At 49.8% G+C, this 25,526-nt stretch overlaps 1 protein-coding gene across 5 annotated transcripts in view; it reads left to right on the forward strand.

The window, feature by feature from the left end:
* Positions 1-1,582: 1,582 nt before the first annotated feature.
* Positions 1,583-25,526, forward strand: part of DNAH9 (dynein axonemal heavy chain 9) — a 392,191-nt gene continuing 368,247 nt past the window's right edge. For 2 of the 5 annotated variants that reach the window (XM_030534286.1, XM_030534287.1), the window contains exons 1-6: positions 1,583-2,123; positions 7,717-7,913; positions 10,994-11,152; positions 13,162-13,292; positions 18,364-18,575; positions 20,806-21,039. In XM_030534286.1, the coding sequence (XP_030390146.1) occupies positions 1,731-2,123; positions 7,717-7,913; positions 10,994-11,152; positions 13,162-13,292; positions 18,364-18,575; positions 20,806-21,039 (1,326 nt within the window). In that variant the 5' untranslated portion in view covers positions 1,583-1,730. Of the gene's footprint in view, positions 2,124-4,551; positions 4,683-7,716; positions 7,914-10,993; positions 11,153-13,161; positions 13,293-18,363; positions 18,576-20,805; positions 21,040-25,526 lie in introns of all 5 variants that reach the window. The other 3 variants (XM_030534283.1, XM_030534284.1, XM_030534285.1) reach the window with 2 other exon arrangements.

The following is a 25,526-nucleotide window of genomic DNA, read 5'->3' on the forward strand; positions in this document are numbered from 1 at the left end:
GGTGGGAGGGCCCGGGCCGCTCCAGGTCCCAGCATGCCAAGTGCGTGCTTGGGGAGACATGCTGCAGGGGGCGCTATGCCGGCCGCCGGGAGGGCGGCAGGCAGCTCCGGTGGACCTCCCGCAGGCTCCCAGCGGACCACAGGACCAGCCTGCAGGAGGTCCACTGGAGCCATCTGCTGTACTCCCGGCTGCCGGCATAGCGCCCCCCGTCCCCCCCATGCGGCCATGCTTGGGGCAGCGAACTGTCTAGAGCCATCCCTGGGGAGGGCAATAGGTGCCCATATATGAAAAAGCCCCAAATATTGGGACTGACCCTACAAAATCGGGACATCTGATCATGCTGCGAGAGACAAGTCAAATCCCAGGCGAGCCAGGTGCAGGTGCTGGCAGGGTGATGGCACTAGGACACGCACATCGGGGGCCAAAGGGGTGCGGGGGAGGCACCCCTGGGGCCCTGGGCCAGCGGGGGTGTATGTGGGGGGCATCTGCCACAGTCCCTCGCACTCATCGCGAAACACCCCCCCCCCCCGGGTGGAGCCACAAGTCTCCGCCTCCTGCCGCTCAAGGCTCCGCCAGCCTGAGGGAATCGGAGCTGCCTCGGCGGCTGCCTCAGGCGGGGGAGGAGCCGCGTCCAGTCCCCAGAGCAACCACAGCTCCGCCCTGTACACACAGTCGCCAAGGAGCCTCCGCTGGCAGCCGGCGCGGAGCATCAAGCGCAGCCCCGGGCCCCCGGCGCAGCCCTCTCCTCGGACCCTGCCCCGAGTGCAGCCCCGGGACCCGAACGCAGCCCCCTCCCCAGACCCTGCCCCGGGACCCGAACGCAGCCCCCTCCCCAGACCCTGCCCCGGGACCCGAACGCAGCCCCCTCCCCAGACCCTGCCCCGGGACCCAAGCGCAGCCCCCAGACCCGGACCCTGCCCCGAGCGCAGCCCCCTCCCCGGACCCTGCCCCGAGCGCAGTCCCCAGCCCCGGGCGCAGCCCCCTCCCCGGACCCTGCCCCGACCGCAGCCCCTAGCCCCGGACCCTGCCCCGAGCGCAGCCCCCTCCCCAGACCCTGCCCCGGGACCCAAGCGCAGCCCCCAGACCCGGACCCTGCCCCGAGCGCAGCCCCCAGACCCGGGACCCGGGCGCAGCCCCCTCCCCGGACCCTGCCCCGAGCGCAGCCCCCAGCCCCGGACCCTGCCCCGAGCGCAGCCCCGGGACCCGGGCGCAGCCCCTAGACCCGGACCCTGCCCCGAGCGCAGCCCCCTCCCCGGACCCTGCCCCGGGACCCAAGCGCAGCCCCCAGACCCGGACCCTGCCCCGAGCGCAGCCCCCTCCCCGGACCCTGCCCCGAGCGCAGCCCCCAGCCCCCTCCCCAGCCCCTAGACCCGGACCCTGCCCCGAGCGCAACCCCCAGCCCCGGACCCTGCCCCGAGCGCAGCCCCGGGACCCGGGCGCAGCCCCTAGCCCCGGACCCTGCCCCGAGCGCAGCCCCCAGCCCCGGGACTCGAGCGCAGCTCCCTCCCCGGACCCTGCCCCGAGCGCAGCCCCCAGCCCCGGACCCTGTCCCAAGCGCAGCCTCCAGCCCAGGGACCCCGCCCCCAGCGCAGCCCCCAGCCCCGGGACCCGAGCGCAGCCCGCTCCCCGGACCTTGCCCCCAGCACAGCCCCAGCCCCAGCCCCCAGCTCCGGGAGCCGGACGCAGCCACCTACCCAGCCGCCGCTCCGGGGCGTCCTGCCTGCAGCGCCATGGCCGGCCCGGAGGAGGAGGAGGGGTCCCCCGCGGAGGACGCCCCGACCTCGGATCCCCGCGTCCGGCTGCTCGGGGAGCGCGTGGTGCGGAGCCTGCGGCTGAAGCCGGAGCGCTGGGAGCGCTGTGCGGGCAGTCCCGAGGCGCAGCCCCTGCTGCGGGGCTTCCTGGAGGGCGCGGCGGGGCAGCCGCCGCTGCTGCTGGTGACGCTGAGCCCGGCGGGGCAGCTGGCGCTCAGCACCGAGCTCCCGGCCAGCCCTGGCCGCGGCAAGGCGCTGTTCTTCCTGCGCAGGGGGCCCGGGCCGCTGAGCGTCCCGCCCGGCCCCGGGGAGCTGCTCTACGGGGACCTGCCCGCCTCCTCCCTGGAGCACTTCGCCGCCCTGGTGGAGGAGGTAAGGGGGCCGCGCCGCGGGGAGCCCCAGCGCGGGGGCGGCTGGATGGGACCCCAGGAGCAGCCCCTTCCCCTCCGCGGTTCTGGGTCCTGGCGGCTGGCAGGGACCTACCCACGCGACTGCCCCCCTTCTGGCCTGGCTCCCAGTCTCTAGCAGCCCAGGGAGCCAGCGAGATGCCCAGCCTGGCTGTGCTAGGGCCCCAGGTCCCTGGGCGGGCCTGGCACCAGGAGGGAACCTCTCAGGTTCCCACCTTAGTTCAGAGGTCTGTGACCCATCCCCACCCTCGAGGCTCTCTCCCCTCAGCCTGCCTGAGCGGGAGGTGGAGGCTGAGGAGCTGTAGCCTGGCCAAGCAGTGGGGTCTTTTAGCTCAGGGAGCAGCAGCTCATGCTTGGGGAAGCAGAGATTTCAGGGTCAGTCCCTGCTGTGGTGACTCAACCGGGGGTGTCCCCAGGGACACAGGTCACAGTGGTAAAAAACAAGTTGCTAAGGGGTTGTGTGCAATGTTAAGGTAACATCAAGGAGAACATGTTGCTAAGGGACAACAAGGCAAAACTGGAACACACACAACACATCAGTATCTCGGTATATCAGTGCCACACATCCCTGTTCCCAAATACCATCCATTCCCAGAGAAAAGCTGCTCTATTCATCCACATTCACAGGCCACCCACATTCCCTTAACTCTGCCATCTGTAAGCCCCAGGCTAGCCCAGAAGGGAAGTGTTTACAAAATCAAAACACACCTGTAGACAGGGCCTGTTTAATGCCAGTGTTCCTATGGGATTAATCTGTGTTTCTCATGGTTAGCTTGATTTCTGTTTAGGACTTGTCAAGAATCACAACCAATTTGTTATCTTAATATTGTGAACTAGAATATGTTACCAGTATTTTTCCCAATAGAGGTGTCACCTAATGAATTTTTTTAAAAAATAAACATTTATTTTTAGTGTGTTCAGTATGAATTTAAGATGGAAAATCTACACAATGATAAGAGTGTATGTGGAAGTAGATGTGAATGTGGCAGTATTTTGGAGTTGGCATTGTTATATTAAGACATTGAACCTTCAGCTCACAGTTGTAGGCTACTAACCAAGTTATTTTGATTTTGTGGGGTAGCATATTTGTTTATGTGGAGCAATATTACGTCTCAGTCTTTTTTATGGGTTCTGCAATTTGGTAAGTCATAATTGCACAGATTGCAGTGTTTGTGTGCTGTGACTTTGTTTGTAAATGGTGACAGGTAGCATATGAGAGGACTTGTAAACTCCAGCTGTTATGTAGAATTTTTGGGGTGTAATGAATAGTTTTAGATTGATGTCGCTGGGGCTCCTTTGGTCATGTGTCCTGAGCAGGGTGCATGTGCTGATCTCTGCTATGCATATTTCTTTATGTAGCTTTTTGTCCGGGAGATGTAAGCATTGTTTTGTGGCATTCCACGGAGGATAGAGTTAAGGGTCTGACTATGGTGACTAACTGAGTAGGACTGGTTGGCTGGGGGAATGGGCAGTGTGTGAGTGAGAGAAGAGGAGGGATGTAGATGAATGACTTTGTGCTGTGTTTCTTGGCATTGTGCATTTGGGTTTTGCGTCGCTGTCTCTCAGCCTCCTGAACTGTTTTTCACAAAGTGTCTTTTGTGTTTGAATTTCCTGGTTTTCTTGAAAACAGAGAGAGGCAGCTCAAGAGGACTCAACCAAGGAGGCTCCTTCTCCTCCCCTGTGCAGTCGCTTTGCACCTGCTGTGTGTGCAGAGTAGGGTGAAGCTGGGCTGGCACCAAGGGGCTGCATGGCTCCCCTCGGTGAATTGCACCAGGGGCTCAGTGCCAACCCCATAGATTCTTCTGGCACAGGGGATGTTTCAGGGCAGATGGAGGGCAGAAAGAGACAGGCCTGCACCCCAGGGATCCCCTGGTATAGTGATGCCCATAGGGCCTACGGAAGTGGGAGCTAGGGAGGGCAAGCTAGGGCTGTCCTCAGGGCTGCTTCCTCTAACCTGCTACTGTGGCCTCTCTGTCCCCTGCCTGCCCCAGCATCACATCAGGGAGGTGCAAAGCCTCCCCTCTCAGTCCCTGTACTGACTCAGGAACCCAAGGTGCTATAGAAAATCCACACTCAGGTTGATCATTCATGACTCTTCTCTGATCTGAACAAACTGCACTATTGGGCTGAATCAGTCAGTCACACTGGAGACAGGAGCAGGCCCTTCCACTAGATAAGCCCCCAGCTCTGTGGTGATGCTTCCTATGGGAATGCCTCTGCTTGTGTCACATGTGCTGCTCTTTGGCAGAGGGACGGAGCTGGGCCTGAAGGCAGTGCAGGAGCAGTGCAGAGCTGCAAGCAGAGCTGCTAAGCAGACTCCACCCTCTGCTGAAGAGCTTCATGTGATTCTCTCAATCTTCCCATTCTTTTACTCTGCCCTTGCTTCTCTAAAGGAGAGCGGTACCCAAGTGGAATGAACACTGGTCTTGCTGGCTAGACTGTCTTCAATGACCTGCAAGGAGGACTTGAAGGAGTCTGAAGAACCTCTCCTTTTGCTGACTGGGGCACCTGACCAGAACCCAGGGTAGCGACATATTTTCTGCTGCAGTAACATGTATGGCCCTGGCAGTTGGGATGTCATGCAATTAAATTCACTGTTTTATTGGGGATTTTTCTTTCTTTTTTTCTTTAGTTTATGAATTAAAATTAATTTTAAAATGGGTCCTTTAAGAACTTCAGCAGCTTATTAGACTCTGCTCAGTCATTGTCTATTAACGGAGAAATTGGCAGAAAGGTGAATCTTGAGAAAATCTGGTGCAATAATTAGTTGTTTTTGAAGCTATAGATAGATTAATATATAGATATTTAGGATTAATGGGAACTTTATTAATTATTTCTCATAACTGAAAGTTTCCCCTTCAGCAGAGGCTGAGGAATAAAGTTCTGCTCTAGAAAAACTTACCAAATGGCTGCCATCTGTTCTCATGAGGACTGAAGCCACAGGCTGCCCATAGCAAAGATAGCCAACCCCTGCGTTCTGCTGTGTCTCTCTGCCTCCAGCACAGCTTCACTCCAGTTGGGAAGAGTGGGAAGAAGTGTCCATCTTTGGTAAGGGCAACTGATGAGTTCAATCCTATTGAGAACAATTTGAGATGGTGACTATTTTGAGAAGGCCATCTTAACCAAGGGTGAAACCAAGAGGCAGCCAGGAGAGGTCCCAGAACAGTGATGTCATGTGCTGCTGCCAAGATACACTGCATTGTTGACCTACACAAGGTCCTCATCTGAAAGAAATGCACAACTTCAGTACAGATGAAGATGGACAAGAGCCTTCCTAGAAACTGCTGCTATATGATTATGATCATTTAGCAAGAGCTAGGATCCAATATCCCCTCAGTCACAGTGGCTAATACAATCCCTGCCATATCTTCTGGTTGTTTTCTCCAACCAATAAACATTACCTCTGTCTTATTTGGACTGAGCATCAGCCAGTTAGCTCTCATTGAAGTCCCAATCTCACCCAGACATCACAGAACAGTGGGCTGGTTTGAATCAGACAGAGATACACTGCTGGCTGTCAGCATACTGAAAGCACTGGTCTCCCATATCCTCTCATTAACCTTTCTAATGGCCTTGCACACAAATGGAACAAGAGTAAAGACACGCAGGGATCTTCCTGGGTGTCAGATGAGTGCCTTCAGTGATGAAGAAAAGTCTCCTAAAGCCACCTTCTGGAGGGAAAGGAGTCACTGGAGAATAATCCCATCTGCTCCTGTTATATTCTGCAGTTTAGGACCAATGATATTGAAAGCATCTGGTAGAATTAATCATATTAGCCTGGACACCCAGTCTCCTTCCATCCCTAGGGTGAGATAATTTCTGCTAGAGCAGTTTCTGCTCTGTGCCCTTATTAACAAGGGTCAAAGAGACCTGAGACATCTAGGTGTTCTGCAAGTTGTTCTGTGTCTAGAATCTTAACCAGAACCGGAAGATTAGACACTGGGCAATTGTCAGCCAGAGTGTCAAAGTTAAGCGTTGGTTTTTTTGAACAAAGGAAACACAACAGCTTCTGTAAGAGAAACTGGCATGCTGTGCTCTCTAGGCGCTGGCTATCTCTACTAGCAACAGAAGATCCAGTCCGATCTTGACACAGCATCAAGACAATAGTGCTTTAGCTGAGCTGCCAGTGGCATCTTTACAGCTCCCAATCAGCACAGGATGAATACATGCTGTGGAAGTGACCACCACCCACCCTTCAGTAGAAAGTTGTTCTGGAGTAGGGACTTCACTGAGCACACAGCATGGGTGGATACAGAATATGATCCCATTGGATCACTTCTGGATTGAATGGGACTGGCCTTTAGCTTTTCAGCAAAAGCCACAGGCAGTATTGGGGAGGTCATGAAAGGCATTGTCCCCACAGCCGTCTGAACACCTGAGGTGTGCAACTGAGTTTAGCATGGAAGATCATGAGGCTTAAGAACAATAGTGACACAGGAACTATCTTATTTCAATCAAAAGATGGGACCACAGTCCAGGCTTTGGGATGGAATGTTAGGATGGCTTCCCCCTTAAGAAAACTGTCATCAAGGCCTGCAGCTGCCACTCTCCTGGCATATGAGAGAGCCTGCAGGAAGGAATCTCCAATGACAGGTGAAAGGAGCAGACACCAAGAGGCACTGAAAGATCCCCCATAGCCTAAATGAAGTTGGATTGCAGTTCCATAGAGTCACAGTTTGTGGTTTTGAACATACCTGGTGCTCAGACCTTTAACATGCTCTTTTTTAACGGCTGCCCACAGACTGAGCCCTCTTGCACGGCAGAGTTGGAAACCAATCCCAAATCCAGTTAAGACAAGGAACATTTTAAAATGACTAGTAAAAGGACAAGAGGCTAGAGCCATCCATTCACCCACTCCTAGTTAGAGCCATGTGGGTGTAAAGCAGGCGGGCAGATCGTGAGTGGAATTGGCTGGGTCCCTTTTCTGTTCCTTTCCAGACTCTCAAATGTTTGGGGTTTTGAAAGGTGTAGAATATAAGTAAGAAATACTGTTTTGGGGTGTTGTGGGCTTCCAACATCACACACTTTCCAGCATAACTCCTGCTGAACCAGTAGCTTTTTATTTGGGAATAATCTTTTGATTTCTGAGCTCTTTGTTCTAGACACTGATAAATGCAGAAGCAAGGAGCAAATACTGCCTACAAATGAGTTCTGGGGTTTTATAACTAAATTGTGTCCTTTTGAAAGGTACTGAGCCTACAAACCCTCTAATTATCCACAAAACAGGTGGAGTGTTGGGGGCAGAGGTGCAGGCTTCTTCATAGGTGTCCCAAATATAAACAGCAAGGACTGCTACTGTGGCGTAGAGGAGAAGTAACTTGCTGTGGCTCATTCAGTCCTTGGAGACTGCTCCGATTGCCAACAGGGCTGACAATTATAATGGGTCCATTAGGAACCAGCCTAAACCCCCTCCATGCTCATTTCACGTGGACACATGGGATCCAGTTTGGTGGCTGGCTGATGAAAGGCTTCAGGGCCCGGGAGCTATTCAGTCCCATTTGGCTTTTTCTTATTTATTAGTTATGTGCTGTAAACTGGTTTAATGGTTTATATTACAGGTAGTAGCACCAGTCCTAGCAAACCAGAAGAATCACCACAGCTGGCCACATGTGGTGTCACAGGACATTATGCGTCATGTCCACAGCCTGAAAAGTAACATTTTTGTAGTTATTGGTCAAGTAAAAGGGAAGACCCTGCTCCCTCTTCCAGCAGGCTCTGAGAGAATGGAGTATATCGATTGTGAAAATGAAAAAATGTAAGTGAAGTTTTGAGTTTTCATCTACTTTGCTCGCCGCATGTTTGTTTTTATTTCTGCTAGGAATCCCATGCAAAAATAAGCAGGACTTTCCTCATTCACTGTCCATTCTCCTTGTTAGTCAGCTAAGGAAGTGAGGCCTAATTCTCAAGCTGATGGCATTTCTGTTTGTCTGCCTGTAATGCGATAACTTTTGAAGATCATATCCAATCAGTTCCACAATTTCTGGGAACATTTGAAGCATCAGTGGGAAGAACCCCATTGATTTTGGGGGTAGTCAGGAAACCAAAATACTGGAAAAGCCTCATTTCCTTACTGTGTCCATTTGATGCTCTAGGCAGAAGGGGATTGTGACATCAGAGGTAATGCAGCCAGTCATCATTCACACCCTCTAGTTCAGGGGTGGGCAAACTTTTTGGCCCAAAGGATAGCTCAGTGGTTTGAGCATTGGCCTGCTAAACCCAGGGTTGTGAGTTCATTCCTTGAGGGGGCCATTTAGGGATCTGGGGCAAAAATCTGTCAGGGATGGTACTTGGTCCTGCCAGTGAAGGCAGGGGACTGGACTCAATGACCTTTCAAGGTTCCTTTCAGCTCTGTGAGATAGGTATATCTCCATATTATAATTATCTGAGTGTAGAAATTGTAAGGTGGGTGGAAATAGGGATTGGGGTATAGGAGGGGGTGCGGGCTGGGGGTGTGGGGCTGGGAATGAGGTGTTTGGGGTGCAGGAGCATGCTCTGGCTGGGATCAAGAGGGTGGGAGGGGGATCAGGGCTGAGGTGTGGGGGGGGTGGCTCAGGAGTGCAGGCTCTGGGGGGCACTTACCTCAAGAGGTTCCTGGAAGCAGCGGTATGTCCATCCTCCAGCTCCTGCGTAGTCATGCGTCCCTGCTGTGCACTGCCCTGTCTGCAGGCGCCTCCCCTGCAGTTCCCAATGGCCATGGTTCCTGGCCAATGGAAGCTGCAGGGGCGAGTGCTTGGGGCATGGACAGCGTGTGGAGTGGAGCCTCCTGGCTGCCCTTATGTGTAGGAGCCAGAGGTGGGACATGCCGTTGCTTCCGGGAGCTGTGCAGAGTGGCCTCCAACCCTACTCCCTGGCTGGAGCACTGAAGCGGGGCAAGCCCCAGACCCTGTTCCCCAGAGGGAGCTTGAGGGCCTAATTAAAATGGCTGGTGGGCCAGACTCGGCCTGTGGGCCATTGTTTGCCCACCCCTGCTCTAGATCATTTACATACTTCAATCCTATTGGTTGAAATGCACCAGCAAAATAAACCTGTGGGTCAGAACTGAGGTGCTCTGACAGAATGGGGATGCGTGGGGGTTCAGGGCTGGAATAGTGGGAGCTGCTTCAGATCAGGAGCTGTATTGGAGTGAGGCTGGAGCTTTGCACTGTGCCTCCCGCCCCGCTAAGCCTGGCTCAGGCAAGATCATTTTACCTTTGTCCAGTCAAAACTTGTAATTTAGCTAGACAGTGCCCATTTGGTGCCACAGGTAGAGATATTTCTTTGCCTGCGGCAGCCAGGGGGAGCTGTGAAGGGGAGAGATGACCAAGGCAGGCAGCAGGGTTAGGGGTTAAGGTTTAAGACTAGGGTTTGGAAAAAGAACAGGAGTACTTGTGGCACCTTAGAGACTAACAAATTTATTTCGGCATGAGCTTTCGTGAGCTACAGCTGACTTCCTCACGAAAGCTCATGCCGAAATAAATTTGTTAGTCTCTAAGGTGCCACAAGTACTCCTGTTCTTTTTGCGGATACACACTAACACGGCTGCTACTCTGAAACTAGGGTTTGGGTTTCTCAAGGGAGGGTGTGCTGATTGGGTGAGTTATCTATGGTGTCACAGTGCTACTGTTGAGGCTTCTCTGCCTGCAGCACCATCTGGGCTGCCACGGGAAGTTGCTGATGTAAAACTGCTGAAGCAACAAGGAGATGAAGAGGAGTGGCTTAGATTAGGTAACATTAAATGTAGGTGAAATGGCTACAGGGTCAGGGATAGAGACTGTGGTCCCTGCCATTCCCCCCACCTGCCAGCTCAGCTGGCAGCAGCAATGGAGCGTGTAACCCTCTAGACTAGTGGAAACAAACCCTATTCCTCTTTATCATTTTCTTTGCCTCACCATGGTGCTGCTGCCTGTCTTGAGATGATGCATCTCCCTGCCTAGGGGCCTGTTCCCACTCACGTTAACTTCAGAGGGGCAGGATCAAGCCAAAGATGGTAACTGAGAGGTTCAGTGATTAAATACTGCAGTGACAAGGCACTACAGAGAAACCCAGGATTAGACAGGCCCTGAGAGAAGCTGATCCCCATAGCTGGCCAAACAAAGAGAGGCCCAATTCTGCTCTATGGCATTTCTTTGGCTGTCTTTCTGTCTGTCTGCTACACAAAAACCTTTGAAGAATAAGCCCATTTGGTGCTGCAAGCAGAGGAGCATTGTGACATCCAACAATTATCAGGAGCTGTGGTCCCCATTTCCACCCTTTTGGGCAGCAAGCTGGCACCTCCTCTGCTCCTTCAGCTTAGCAGCCACCTTGCATGGTTTCTCTCCTAACTGAGTCTAGTAAATCACTGGAGGCAAAATGGAGCAGATTGTGCAAAGAGCAGCATTGGGAGAGATGATTCTGCTTGAGGCGTAGTCTCCCCAATGCTCTTCCTGGGATGGGGGGCTCCACAGTACCCCCAACTGGGGAAGTGGCATGCATGCCACAGTCTTGTCCATGCTGTGCAAGTTCAGATACTAAATGTGAGCAAGTCTCGTGCCAAGGGCATTCACATGTGCCTCAGGGGGTCAGAAAGTAAGATGTTTGGGTGCATTATTGTTTCTGCCTGCCTTCCCTTGAATGATCAGGTACTGGTCACTGCTGGTGGCAGGATGTTGGCTTAGATGATGTTATCCACTATAAAGGCATTTTATAAACTTTCTCCAGAATGAATTTACTGTACTATAAAAAAAAGTGTGGGGATTTAAGATACACAGCACCTTGTGAAATAAATGTTGGCATCTGATTATTTTGCACAGGCATATCCTGTGCATTGTCAAACAAAAACCAAACTTCATAGGGAGACTTTGTATTTACTTTCTGCAGTGTGGAACTGGTGGATAAATCTCTCGTGCACACCATTGAGTCAACAGTGATTGAATGGAGTTACCAGATCCAGGGAGCGTTGAAAAGAGAGTCATCAGAGCCACTTCTGCAAGGCAGCAACCCCAATCCGAAGGTGGAGTTAGAATTCTGGAAAAACAGGTGAGTTGCAGGCAGCCTAGCAGTGTATGTTTGTCAGTCGAAGCTTGTGTTGCATGGAAGGGAAATGCTGCAAGCAGCCAGCACTACTCAGACAAGCTATAAAGACTAAGCAGTTTAAAGTTTATATAAAGACTCAAGATAGAGAAGTTTATTCTAGCTCATAAAATAACCATAAGCTGTGAAATACATAGGAAGTCACTGCTGGTGCAACTGGCAGTATTTCAACTGACCATAGGGAGTCCAAACCTAAGTGATCTTTTCTAAAATCCCCCTTCCATCACAGCTAAGAACAGGCGAGACCGTGATGGGGACCTCAGGGTACAGCCTGGAACCGTGAGACTGCTCTGCCCCCTAAACTCTCCAGCCTGGGCTGTCTCTCTCAATGCTTTGCTAGTGCGAAGCAGCTGATGCTGTTGTCACTCAGCCACCAGCATAGAGACACACACAGGTAAGTTGCATGAGTGCTCTCTAAGCCACTCGTGAACTGTAAAGTGGGAGACACTAGCAAATCCCTCCAGCACCCAGTTTTGCATCCAGACAATGTACCATCTTACACTGCTCAAGACCTTTTCTTGAACAGTGCAAACGTATTAATTAGTTCACCACTTCGTCAAAGGATAGTGGACCATGCACCAGCCTTTGTAATCTGAGCAGATTCCCCAAGCACTTTAGATAAACTCACTGGTAAAGATAAACCATTAAAATAGGCTTATTAACTACAGAAAGATAGATCTAAAGTGATTATAAGTGGTAGGTGTAAAGGTCAGAGTTAGTTACCTAAGAAATAAAAGTAAAATCGCACTCTAAATCCTAAACTCCATTAGTCTAAGCAAGATTAATCAAAGAGCTTTTTTCACCCCCACCGGATGTTGCAGGCAGGTTACAGTTCTTAATACACAGGCTGAATTTCCTCCTCAGCCTAGGACCAATCTCATCAGTTTGAAGTCTTTGTCTTCTCAGCATTCTTGGTGCCTTCAGTGTAGGTGGGGGAGGAGAGAGCTAATTGCATGATGCTGCTGTTCCCTATTTTATACTTTCAGTTCATGTCCCAGGAATAATACTAGCCAGGCATGTCCTGGTGGGCCTTGATGAGTCATAGGGTTGAGCAGTCCCCATTGTGCAGTGCTTGTTCAACTGTCTCTCACAAAATTATAAATCTCTTGTTTACGTTTCCCTGGCTAGTCAATGGCTCACGATGGTCACTTAACACCTGCCTGGGTGAGGGTCACCTCCTTTGTTGACACTGGAGAGTTAGCTGTGGGCATCTCCTGGACACACAGTGTATTTCAGTAGCAACCATTTAACAGTGTATTCATACATATAGTGTATTCATACACACTAACAATATACATGTTTTGACAGGACAATGGGTTTCAGCAGATCTTGACCTTTCATATGGCACCTTACAAGGCACGCTTTGTATGAAATATCACAACCATATACAAATAATGAGTATGGGGGTTACAGGGTGCTACTTTGAGGTAAAGTGTGTCACAGACACTAGTAAAAGCTAATGGAAGCCTCTCACTGGACTTCTTCCCCTCTCTCCAAGAAACTCAAAGCCAGTTTTTGAAGCCCAGAACATGTTACAGGAAGGAATCCGTTTCTCTGCTTGCAGCGAGGGGCTAGAGGCCCCAGTAGCAGTGACAGACCCTGACTCAGGAATCAGACTTGCTACAAGCTGTTTTTATTTACAGTAAACTCCAGTCATGCTCAGCCAACTCAGTTAAAAAAATGCAGAGATAATTTCCTGTCCTCTGCCCCTCCTGTCTTATACTTCAGGAGGGGCACCTGGCAGTTGGACTGCGGGCAGTCACTGACTTTGGTCCCTGAACTGGGCTTCCCCTTGGAATAAGGATTGGCCCTCACAATGCTGAAGCCCATGAGATCTGAGGAACTCCTATGAGCCAGCAGCCACGCAGGCTAGGTGTGAATTGCTCAGTGCAGATGGAGTGGTGATGGATATTTATTTGCTACCTAGAGCTCTCATCTCTCTTGCTTTGCTGTAGGTATGAGGACCTGGAATGCATTTACAATCAGCTGAAAACTCAGAAGGTGAGGAAAATGGCCGAACTGCTAGACAGAGTGCAGAGCAGCTACTTCCCAGCCTTCAAAGCGATGTTCAGAGATGTTGTAGAAGGTGAGATTTGGGCACCCTCTTTGCCTTACCTATGCTGATTTCATGGTTGGTCTTTTCCCCATCCCCTGATTTTTATAGTTACAGTCCCAACATGACTGGTCTGCAGTGACATTGGTCCTTGATGTCCTAGTAAAGCCTTGGAGCCTGTGGGAGAGGAGTGCAGGGAGGGAATTGTTGGAAGGGGCATCTGGGAGGAGGAAGGGGCAGAAGGGTTAGAGGGATTGTAGATGACCCTGCAGTTTTGGTACCATACTGGATCCACAGAAATGTCCCCAAAGTCATGGAGAAGAATTTTGGGATTTGTGCCACCTTTAATAATAATCTCCTATTAATCCAGAGTGCCTCATCCTGATGGATTAATGTCACCTTCTACTACAGTATGATCATGGTGGCTGCTTTACAGCAAGCCACAGCTATTCACAACAGTTTAGGGCAGTAAATGTTGAATACTGCATCCAACTGGAACTACAAGAGGAGTTTTCATTAGACTACTTATTGCCCAAACTGGAATTTAGTCTGGACACCAGGGTTTACACCCCAGTCTTGTGAAAATAATAGTTTGCAACCAGTGTGGGCAGAGCACCCTTTGTTCTGAGAATATTAAGGCACTTGATAAAGGTGGGCAAATATTGTTCTCCCTAGTTTCCTGAGGCGTCATCGCAGGTGTGGAAAGCTGATGTGACATGCCCAAGGTCACACAGCAGGTCGGTGGCTTGTCTGAGTAGAGTCCTCTGCTCTGACAAAAAGTCTGCACTATCTCCAGGAAAAATGCAATGGGTCTGAGTGCAATAAATGATCAGGTCCTTGGTTTTATGTTTCATCTGAAAAGAGTGTCTTCTAGCATTATGTTGGACTGGATCAGAGGGAACATCCGTAGAATCCCTCCATACAGCTCCTGGGATCTCCTTCAAGATCTTCTACCCAGTACTGACCTGCTTAGGTCATAAGATCTGACAAGACCATCATCCTAATTGGTATCACTTCTAAAGAAGACATAAAAGATTAATGCCTGGGTTAGTGTCCTGTAGGTGATGCAGGGGATTAACGTTCCAGACTTTCTCCTCCTTATTTTGCTCTCCTGGTGCATCAACACTGGAACAAGACGAATTACTCCTTTGGGCAGACAAAGGACCTTTGCCTCCCTATTTAAATCAGAATTATAAGAATGTTGACACATTTATTCGGAAATCTTGTCATTTTACAGAAAAAAAAGAGAATAGTTTCTAAGAAGTTTTCTACTGTGTATCTTTGAGAAGCAAAATTACAGCTAAGCAATGCGCAACTCTGCAGAAGTTCAATCTTCTCAAGTAAGCCATGCCCATTGGAATTCAGTCCAGCCCAAACAAAATCCTGAGAATTTACTGTGGTTTCTTTCATTATTGGGGAAGGAGGAATCTCTGAGAAGGCCGTGAGGGCTAGCTTGATAAGGGGGATTTAGACTGAGCGTTACAGCGCTTAAGCCCTGCCCCCTCAAAGGAACTTCAGTGCCTAAGTCTGGACCAGAGATAGGGGCTTCCCTCTGCTTGAGATTCGCTGCTATTCAATCTGCTCCTGGAGTTAGGATGACCTATCTTAAGCACCTTTCTCAAGAAAAAAATGAGGAGCTGTGGTTGGTACCATTCCCACCATTCCCAATAGTTCGAGCACTCTCTCAGGTTGTGGGATACCTGGTTTCAGTAGGGAAATCAGTGCTCAAAATGATCAGCTCCCTACAGAGTAGGGATTTGAACCCAAGTCTCCCACATCCCAGCTGAGTGCCCAAACCTCTGGGATGAGAACTTCTGTTAAAGTTGTGCTACTTTCTACAAAACATTTAAATATACATTTGGGCCAAAGAGAGAGAGAGAGAGAACGGGAGATTGACCCAATGCTTAGAACACTCACCTGGGACGTGGGACTCTCAAGTCCCAGTCCCTGCTTTAATGACTAGTTAAGAATTTTATATAAGGTGGAACAGTTCCAACAATGAGAGGATTAGAGAGCCACAGGCCAGATCTACACTACAGATCTGTATATTGGTCTAACTATGTCACTTAGGGGTGTGAAAAATCCACCCCCTGAGCAAAGTAGTTATACCAACCTAACCCCCCCCATACAAACAGTGCTAGGTCACTGGGAGAGCTGCTTCCATTGACATGGCTACCGCCTTTCGGGAGGTGGATTATCATCCCGTCGGCATAGTAATGTCTTCAGTAAAGCACGATGGCTGCAGTGCTGTATGTGAAGACAAGCCCATAGAGTGGAATTTAAACCCCATCCTGGGTGAGGGCCCTCACTATGGGGCTGTTGGATAAAAAGGGGCTGGTGCTACAGCTGTGCTTTGTGTGGGGCCTGACCTGGTCGATGTGTTTGACGGCAGCCTCTGAGCACATTGGCCAGGGTGGGCCCCATGGGTGAGATAGGTGGGAAGACTAGGGGATTAGGTGAGAGTGCGGCACAGAGATGCTGGACAATTTCTGGACTGAAGCAGCTATGTACATGCCCAGCTGCCAAAATGTAGGTACCTTGGAGAGTTTACCAGTGTAAACATACGTGCCTAGTAAATTAGGCACCTTTGGGGTTGGGTGGCAGCTGAGCAGGATATTGTGAATGTCAGTAGTGCTTAAAGGTTGGACTTTGCCAGCTAAAGAGGCAGCTAGGTACTTAAGTTCCCCCTGTGAATCTGGCCCTGATACACCACCTGTTTCATGACCAACCGTAATCTATAGCCCAGCAAAAAAAACCAAACCCTTTTCAACCAAAACAACCAGTGTCTTCTGAGAACTTTGGTGTCACTAATCCTATCAGCTCACCAAAGCCAAGGCACTTTTCTTCTCAGCAGCTGCTGCTGCTGCTGCAGAAGGTGGGCTCCCATCTGTAGAAGTTTCTTTTTAAGTTCGTAGCAAAATGCAACTCTGCAAAAGAGAAGTCTTGTTCTTTGGAAGCATCTTTAGTGTGGATGAGACAGCGTTACATTCCACTCCACCTCCCACCACAGCCTTCTTCATAAGGACAGAGACTTGCTGTTTGCCTTGGGTAACTCCCCTGAAGTTGAATAGAGGGATTTTTTTTTCTTTTTGCTTCTGAATTCTCTCTTTTCTTTCTAGTCAGTGCCAGTGTTACACTGTCTGGAGTGGCTCACGTCTGTGCGTGCCAGCCTCAGGGCAGACTGTTACAGAGCAGGGCAGAAACCCCAAACTGGCTGCATGTTCTGTAATTAGATTTCATCAACCCAGTAACCAATGTGAACTTTTAAAGTACTGTAACAGCCTTACCATGGAGTCACAGACAGTCCCCTTGAGCTCTCCAGTCTCACTTGCCATCCAGGCAAGCTGGACTATGTGATAGATGGTCACTTTACACCAAAAAACACAGCAATATTCAGGATACTCCCAGTCCCAAAGGACCAGTCACTTACCCCAGGTCAATTGTACTCAAATCTCAAACCGAAGACAATGCCTGTAGCTAATCCTGTAATAAACTAAAGATTTATTAACAAAGAAAAGAAATTAGAGTTATTTGTATGGTTAAAACAAGAAATGTACACACACAAATGAGTTATGAGTAGATGTTTCTCTAATAAGCTGCTGTGTATGTCATTTAGGGCTAACCCAGGCCAAGCAGCATGGGGATCTCTTGCTTATGGTTAGGAATCTTTGCCCCTCAGAGTCCAGACAGCATAGAGAGAGACTCAGTTTCTCCTTGTCAGAGATTTTTATCCCTTTCCCCCCAGAATCCATCTGAAGGGATGAGTTCATGTGCAGGGCTCCCCTTCCCAGAGGGAGTCAGGAATGCAGTAAACAAGGTCTCTGTCCTGTGATGCTGCACAATGCCTCACTTGCCTTCAGTGGGCCACCTTGTGTGTAGGACGAGCACTTTACCTTAATTAATGCTGCTTTTCCTGTTTGGTGAATTACACAGTTACAGAGGATTACAATGCAAATGCTCAATATAACTTCATACCATGGCATACAGATATTATAAGTAGGAATAATACATGCAGCATCCTAAAAGCATTCCATAAAGTCTAAACACTTTCTTATCACGCTAATATCTATTTTAACTATATTAACTCACAGGTGAACCAGACTGGTTTCTGGCTATGCATTTGTCAGTCTTCAGTACGGTCTGCCAGCATCACAGCCAGTATCTTTCACTCCTTCATAACGATTCTAACTGTTAATAGTGTTAGAGCAGTGGTCCCCAACCTTTTTGTCTGGCGGGTGCCAGACGAAGAACCGTGGCAAGGGTCATGCATCTGCCGAAATGCCGCAGAAATTCGATGGCGATGTCTCTCGATGACGTCACTTATCAGCGGCAAGCAGCGGCATCAAAAGGTGTCACCACCGAAATGCCGCAGAAATTTGGCGGCATTTTGGCGGATGCTCAACTGCTGGCCAGGATGTGGGTGCATTTAGATGTCCCTGCGGGCGCCATGGCACCCGCGGGCACTGCGTTGGGGACCTCTGTGTTGGAGAGACAAGCTGGCTGTTCTAAATTAGTTGTTTAGGAGAGTAATACTTGAACTAACTCTTGTATCAATTGGCAATCAGGTTTATAGCCTGCAGAACTGTTTTTTGTAGACCCTTCTTCGCTAAGTCTTATCTTGTAAGCAAGTAGTTTTTAAGTGAGGTGAAACTTGGAATACACAAGACAAGTTAGACTCCTGAAAGGGGTACGATAATCTGGAAAGGTTGAGAGCCACTGCTCTAGACTAACCTAGGTTAGTAACATTCAAAGGCACAACAGTTATGGCTTCCAGGCTTTGGGGTATGTTAGGTGCATAGTGATCCTAACTACTTCATAAGCAGTTTTTGTGTATTTTACATTGGTAAAACTGATGCAGAAACAGACAGAAGTTGGCTTTATTCAGAGTCCCAATGAGTAACAGCGTGTTGTTTTTTTTTGGCTGTGTTGTTTTCTGTTTCCAGTTGCTGTTCATTTTTCCAAATAAATTGGCTTAATTTATTTTGTGAGCTGAGTTTTTGCCTGTGGGTGTGAAATGACAGCAGAGATAATCAGAGCCCAGGCAATAGCTGCATGCTAGGGAGGGACAGACCTCACCTTTCATGTGTGCGGTTTATTTTCACAGCTTTGACTGAGGCCCAGGATATTAACCTGCACCTGACACCTCTCCAGCATGGCTTGGAGGAGATAGAGAATGTTGAGTTTAATGAGGTGAAGCCATTGATCAGTCCCTTGCTCCACATGGTTTGTTTAATCTGGGTCACATCCAATTACTACAACACGCCTGCACGGATCATAGTGCTGCTTCAGGAAATCTGCAATCTTCTCATCCAACAAGTAGGTGGCCTGGATCCTTTAAACCACTCCCCGAACCCCAGAGTTCAGTTAGAAATTTCTATCTCAAGGCTTCCACAGATGGGGTAGGGGTCAGGGTCAGGATATGCCCCACTTGCAACACTGCACCTTGACCCTAGGTATCAGCACTTTCACATCTTCCACTAGACTTGTCTGGGATTTCTTTCATGCAGGCACTTGATTCTGCCAGCCATGTAGTGTCTGGGCTGCACATCCATCCATGTTAGACATGAAAGCCATCACAAACCACTGTGCCCCCCAGTGCCAGAGCTCACGTTTGCTTAGAAAAGTTTAGAGAAATGCTAATACTGCAGTGCTAATGCTTTGCACCAAAGAGAGCTGCTCAGACATTTGGCTTTTATCTTGCATCTCATCTGTCCTTCAGCTGTGTTTTTATCCACTTAGACATGTGCTCCCTGCACTTCCATGAACATCCATAATCCCAAGCCTCTTATTAGTGGGTGGTGGCACTTCCATAGCATGGTCACCCAGGTCACATGGAAACCTCTCTCTGGGGTTCCATGTGGTCCCAGCTTTGCCAGGAGGCCATGAGCAGGGCTAGCGGGTTTCTGCTGGATTCTCAGCCACAGGAAACAACACAATCACTGCAGATAGTCCCCAGTAATGCTTGCTTTTCCCCTCTGCATCTGACCCCCAGGGGATTCCAGAGGCAGCAGCTGCTGGGGGAGTTCTGTGAAGCTACCCCTTGCCTCCTGTGGAACTCATAGACTCATAGACCAGAAGGGACCAATCTGATCATCTAGTCTGACCTCCTGCACAAGGCAGGCCACAGAACCCCACCCATCCAATTTTATAACAACCCCTAACCCAGGACAGAGTTATTGAAATCCTCAAAATTGGTTTGAAGACCTCAAGCTGCAGAGAAACCACCAGCAAGCCACCCATGCCCCACGCTGCAGGGGAAGGCGAAAAACCTCCAGGGCCCCTGCCAATCCGCCCTGGAGGAAAATTCCTTCCCGACCCCAAATATGGCGATCAGCTAAACCCTGAGCATGTTGGCAAGAGTCACCAGCCAGCACCCAAGAAGGAATTCTCTGCAGTAACTCAGTTCCCATTCCATCCAACATCTCCCCGCAGACCATTGAGCAGACCTATCTGGTGGTAATCCAAGATCAATTGCCCAAATTAACAATCCTATCATAACATCCCCTCCATATACTTATCAAGCTTTGTCTTAAAGCCAGGAAAGTCTTTTGCCCCCATTACTTCCCTCGGAAGGCTGTTCCAGAACTTCACTCCCCTAATGGTTAGAAACCTTCGTCTAATTTCAAGTCTAAACTTCCTAATATCCAGTTTATACCCATTCGTCCTCGTGCCTACATTAGTACTAAACTTAAATAATTCCTCTCCCTCCCTAACGTTAACCCCCCTGATATATTTCTCTTCAAGATCTGATGGTTTAAGAGCAGAATCTCTGGCCTCTATGGGGCACAAACTCTCCCATGTGTTCAACAGAGGAATGCTGAGGGAATCTGGGAGTTTCTGATTATGGCATTTGCACAGACCCCAGTTTGTAGAGTCTGCAGGTCAGAGCACAGTGAAGTGCTCTGAGCTCTGCTTGGTGTTGTATAAATAATAATGATCAAGCCCCCAGCAGATTGCAATGAAAAAGCCAGGTGAAAACAAAGCTTATGGCATCACAGAGTTCATTACACGGTTTTGTAAAACAAAATGGTAGCTGGCCCATGGGCTCTCCACAGGCTTCCTGGACTCTATAGCCTGAGGGGAAAGCTGCTGCTTCTCCAGATGGGGAAGGACCTCCCCTCCCCCTTTAGCAGCCAGAGGCTAAGTAAGGTTTGCCTTTCCACCCCGTTGTGGAGCCATCAATCCTGAAACCAAGTGAGAGGCTGGATGTCAGACCATCACCTAGAAAGGCCTTCTAGCTCTCTCATGCTAGGACTATGTCCTGGGCTCTGGGAATAGTCCGTGGAGTTGGAGTTCTGGCGTCTGTGTTCATGGCAGGCAGGAGTTGTGGAAAGGTGTCCCCAGATTTCATCCCCAGATCTTTAGATTTGCTCAGGAAAGCTTCTTAAAAAAGGCATGTCATCTCCTCATCCCTTGAGGCTCCCCCATATAATGATTTTTTAAAAAACATTGTTTGGCTTGAGAAACACATTTAAATGTAGCCAGCCCAAAAACTCAACTGGACCCTCGGGGCAGCAGAACTTCAATTCTGGCTCTGTCATCATAGGCCTGGAATTACCTGACCCCAGAAGACATTCTGAAGGGGGAAGCAGAAGAAAGTCTGGGCAAAGTGCGGGAGGTGCTCGCCATCCTGAGTTATTTCAAGCAGACGTTTGAGGATAGACGGGAAAATCTCCACACATACTTTAGACCAGGCCAAGGAGTGAAAGAATGGGACTTCCAATCCCTCATGGTGTTTGCACGGCTGGACAGCTTCCTAAGAAGACTTAAGATGGTGGAGGTGAGTATTTGGTCTTGAAATACAATGAAACCCGAAACAGCACTTTGCAGAAATAATCCACTTTCGACAACAAACCCCTTCATCCATCTTGTAGGTAAGGAGCCTTCTCATTTTTCCAGTCAATTTTCTGCTAAGTGTGGCAGGGGCATTGGTTGCACCATATCCTGGCTAAAGAACATGCGGAATATACACCTGGGTCCCTCTCTCTGGGCTGGTGTTGGTGTTTTATTCACTCCAAAGAAGCAGAGCCCTCTAAAGGGAAATGTGTGGCACGTATTGGGCTTCACGGCACACAGGAGCTAGAAATCCATCAGCCCAATCTCAGTCCTTGGGATGTGGGTATCCCTCAACAGCAAGGCTGCCATCTGTCTGAGTGTTCCCAGGATCGTCCCTTTATTTAAGGCAGCTGTCCCGGGAAATCTGTATGGTGCTCAGTACACACTGCCAGCTGGCCAGGTCTGTGGGCTTGGGATCGTCCCAGATGTCCTGGTTTTGGTACCGCAAAGGTTGCAACCCAATTCAAGAGCCAAACCTCCTTCTACAGCCCCAGCCCCTTAGCCAAGCCCCCTGCTACAGCTCCAGCCCCTTAGCCAAGCCACCTGCTACAGCACCAGCTAGCTCTCCCCCCTGAGCAAGAAACTGCCCTGCATAGCCCCACCTTAGCTGTATATAATCTAAATGTAGTTGAGATGTTTGTCTAAATCCATCCAGTCTGTGGAGGACCCCACAGGTCCTGTGCTCCATGTCCCCACACAGTGCTAATCTCCTGCTGGTGTCCTTGGCCTGCGCTTCACAGCATTGAGTCAGAGGGTGCTAGGCAGGAGTTAGTACCCCCTGAAATTCTGCATGGGCTCAGTTGGGGATGGTAGGCAGCCCCCCATCACACTGCTGCTAAGAGAACCCAGAGCTGCAGCTGCCCAGCAGTGGCCTCTGGAGAGGCTGGAGCTGGGTCTGGGAGCCAGTCAGTTCTCTTCGTCAGCAGCTGAGCAGCTCTTCTAGGCTTCAGCAGCAGCTGCTGCTCTTCCCGTGCTCTCGGCAAGAAGACTGATGTCCCCTTTTCAACTGGATGCCTGGCAACCCTACCAACTGATGATACTGTGGCTCAATAGCGTCAGTGTGATGGTGCGTGACTCACCCCTGAGGCACCTCCTGCTGGTTGTCCAGGGAATTAGCTTTTCCAGCCTCTGGAGTGCCCTCTGCAGGCCAGTGTCCCGCTGCCACTGGCCCCCATGTCCCTCCCAGGACCCGGTGCTCCTTGTGTTTGTGATGCTGCCCCCTGGCAATACCCGGCAGTCTCAGGGTCTCCCCACCCAGGGGACCCCCCAACCCTCTATGCCCACCTTGTCTCAGTCTGGGCTACTGCCAGTCACCATCTAGCCTCTGCTCCCTGCAGTGTAAAAGCCACTCATCATAGGCAAGGGGGTTCAGACCTGCTGCCGCCTTCTGCCTCCCGGTACCTCTATGGGCCTTGGACCAGGCCCTGCAGCCTGGGGAGTTGCCAGCCTGGAGCTCCCCTGCTCCTCTGGCTCTCCCCAGCCCTGCTTCACTTCCAGTACCCTTATTGCAGGCAGCCAGGCCCTGCTGTCTCCCAGCCTGGAGAGAGACTTATCCTGGGCCTCTGGCTCACAGCCTTTTTATACAGGCCAGCTGTGGCTGGTCTGCCAATCAGCCCAGCTTTTCCCCTGCCCCAGCCCCCTGCCAGGGCTGTTTTAAGCCCTTCAGTGCAGGAGCGGAGTAACCACCCAGCAACAGTCATGCGCTTTCAAAGTGTGGTAGGCAGAGGTGAAAGTAAGCCAGTCTGGTACGGCATACGGGCAAGAGCCAGTATGCCGTGCTGGACTTCATCGACTTCCACAGTGGGGATTGAAAGGGCTCAGAGCTCCCTGCCGCTGTGGGCAGCCCAGACCCCTTTGAATCCTGGCCGCTGCTGAGATATAAAGGGTTCAAAGTTCCCTGCCACTGCGGGCAGCCCAGAGCCCTTTAAATCCCGGCCTCGGCTCCTGCGGCAGGGCTGGGGCCGGGATTTAAAGGGCTCAGAGCTCCCCGCGGCTGCAGGCAGCCCAGAGCTCTTTGAATCCCGGCCACGGCTCTGGCAGGTGGGCTGGGGCCAGGATTTAAAGGGCTCCAGGCTTCCCTCAACAGCAGGAGCTCTGGACCCTTTAAATCCCTGCCCCAGCCCCGCAAAGCTTGGGGTTCCCCCTGGTGGCCAGAGCCCCGGGCCCTTTAATTTGCCCCTGAGCCTCGGGGGGCTCCCAGCCCCCTCTGCAGCTGGGGGCCCCTGGTTGATTTAAAGGCTCTGGGTCTCCCAGCCACAGCTGGTTCCCCAGGGCCTTTAAATCTTGAGAGGCCACGCCTCTTCCGGATGAGGCCCTGCCCCCCTCAGGACTCCGGCAGTATCGGTAAGTCCTGTAAGTTACTTTCACCTCTGGTAGTAGGGACAAAGGTATGCCAACTGCATGTTACAGTGCTCGATACAAGTCAGGAGAAACAAAATGAGAGGGCCTTCAGGGGAGGGAGATTTCCACCACTGCAATGCACTATCACCTGCCCGCTTCAAACGAGATGATGGGCTCCTGGAACAGTGCATGACGGGTATCTAGCTCTTGACTCTACCAGGCCTACACTGTATATATTTGTTCTGACTTTACCTGTGTTGTGGTAGTGCCTGGAAACTCTAGCCTGGGATCAGGGCCCAGTGTGCTAGGAGCTGAACGCAGATGCCATTCTGTTAAGGATTTTCATTCTTTGACACACATACGTATATTAAGAAACTTTTCACTTCACCTTTAAGGGGACTCTCTTCTTTCATTGCTGTCCCAGCCCAAGGTTAGCATTTGCCTCATTTTAGCAAAAGCGCAGTTTAAATGAGAACATTTTGTTCTCGCTATCTCTCAGAGGATATCCTGCAACTGAATACAAGGCACTATTGATTGCAGCTGAGCTCACTGCATTTTTTTATGCACCCCATTTAATTAACACAGCAGAAAACTCCGCAATCACTAATGTCTGTATTAAAGCTTTTCAGAATGATGTTTTCCGCTAAGTGCTGGTATGCAGTAAACCAAATTACCCTGGCCATTCTAACAAGACAAACATAAATAAAGACATTTGTAATTACAATTCATAATGAGAACAATAGGAACAATGTAGTAATTATGCAACGTAACTGTGCTAAGGATCTGGTGCACCATTTGCTCGTCGCTTAGATGCTAGGAAGGTGGGAGCTAGAAAGAAAACAGATTTTTCAGCTGTGATTTTCATTTTGTGGCTGCAGATAACTTAGGTTTTTTTGGTTTAAAGTTGGGCAATAGTTACTAACATGTACCTCATAATATACCCTTCAAGGTGCAGCGAAAGTGGCATGGGATCTGTGATCTGGGTGAGCACCCTTCCCAATTATACTCAGCTTTGCATGCATTGTGAGGTGCAATTAAATTTGTCCTAGGCCTCATCATAATTAGAAACATAATGATCTCCAGCCTCTTCATGAGGAAATCCATAGGAAACTCCAGCGTTTCTTTTTTCTTCATTCCTTCCGTTTTTTTTTTCATTCCCAAGCAGCCCTACTAGAACAGTGTGAGATAGGACTTTTGTCTGTGTATTATTATTTTTACCTTGAAGATATTTGGCAAAATTAAAATAGATTGCACAACAGCTGTAATAGCTATTAAATGTGGGTTGTCAGATAGATGTCCTGGGAGAGAGGCTCATTTCTTTCCCTTCCCTTCCACTTTGTCTTTGTCCTGTTTTAAATTGTACCAATCTAACAAATCTGCTCTCTCACTGAAATAGCACTCCGATAGCATGCATTCTGCAGGCAGTGCAGGAGAGATCTTTGAAAGATCCAGCTTAGTTAAGTCATTGTGGAGAAACTAAATGAATTCTTTGCTTCAGTCTTCTAGGCTGAGGATGTTAGGGAGATTCCCAAACCTGATCCGTCTTTTGTAGGTGACAGATCTGAGGAATTGTCACAGATTGAAGTGTCATTAGAGGAGGTTTTAGAATTAATTGATAAACTTAACAATAACAAGTCACTGGGACCAGATGGCATTCACTCAAGAGTTCTGAAAGAACTCAAATGTGAAATTGTGGAACTATTAACTGTGGTTTGTAACCTGTCCTATAAATCAGTTTCTGTACTCAAAGACTGGAAGATAGTTAATGTAATGCCAATATTTAAAAAGGGCTCTAGAGGTGATCCTGGCAATTACAGACCAGTAAGTCTAACATCAGTACTGGGCAAATTAGTTGAAACAATAGTAAAGAATAAAATTGTTGGGCAAAAGTCAACATGATTTCTGTAAAGGGAAATCATGTCTTACTAATCTATTAGAGTTCTTTGAAGGGATCAACAAACATGTGGACAAGGGGGATCCAGTGGACATAGTGTACTTAGATTTACAGAAAGCCTTTGACAAGGTCCCTCACCAAAGGCTCTTATGTAAATTAAGTTGTCATGGGATAAGAGGAAAGATCCTTTCATGGAT

This window comes from Gopherus evgoodei, chromosome 15, assembly GCF_007399415.2.
Source record: "Gopherus evgoodei ecotype Sinaloan lineage chromosome 15, rGopEvg1_v1.p, whole genome shotgun sequence".
Taxonomy (NCBI): Eukaryota; Metazoa; Chordata; order Testudines; family Testudinidae; genus Gopherus; species Gopherus evgoodei.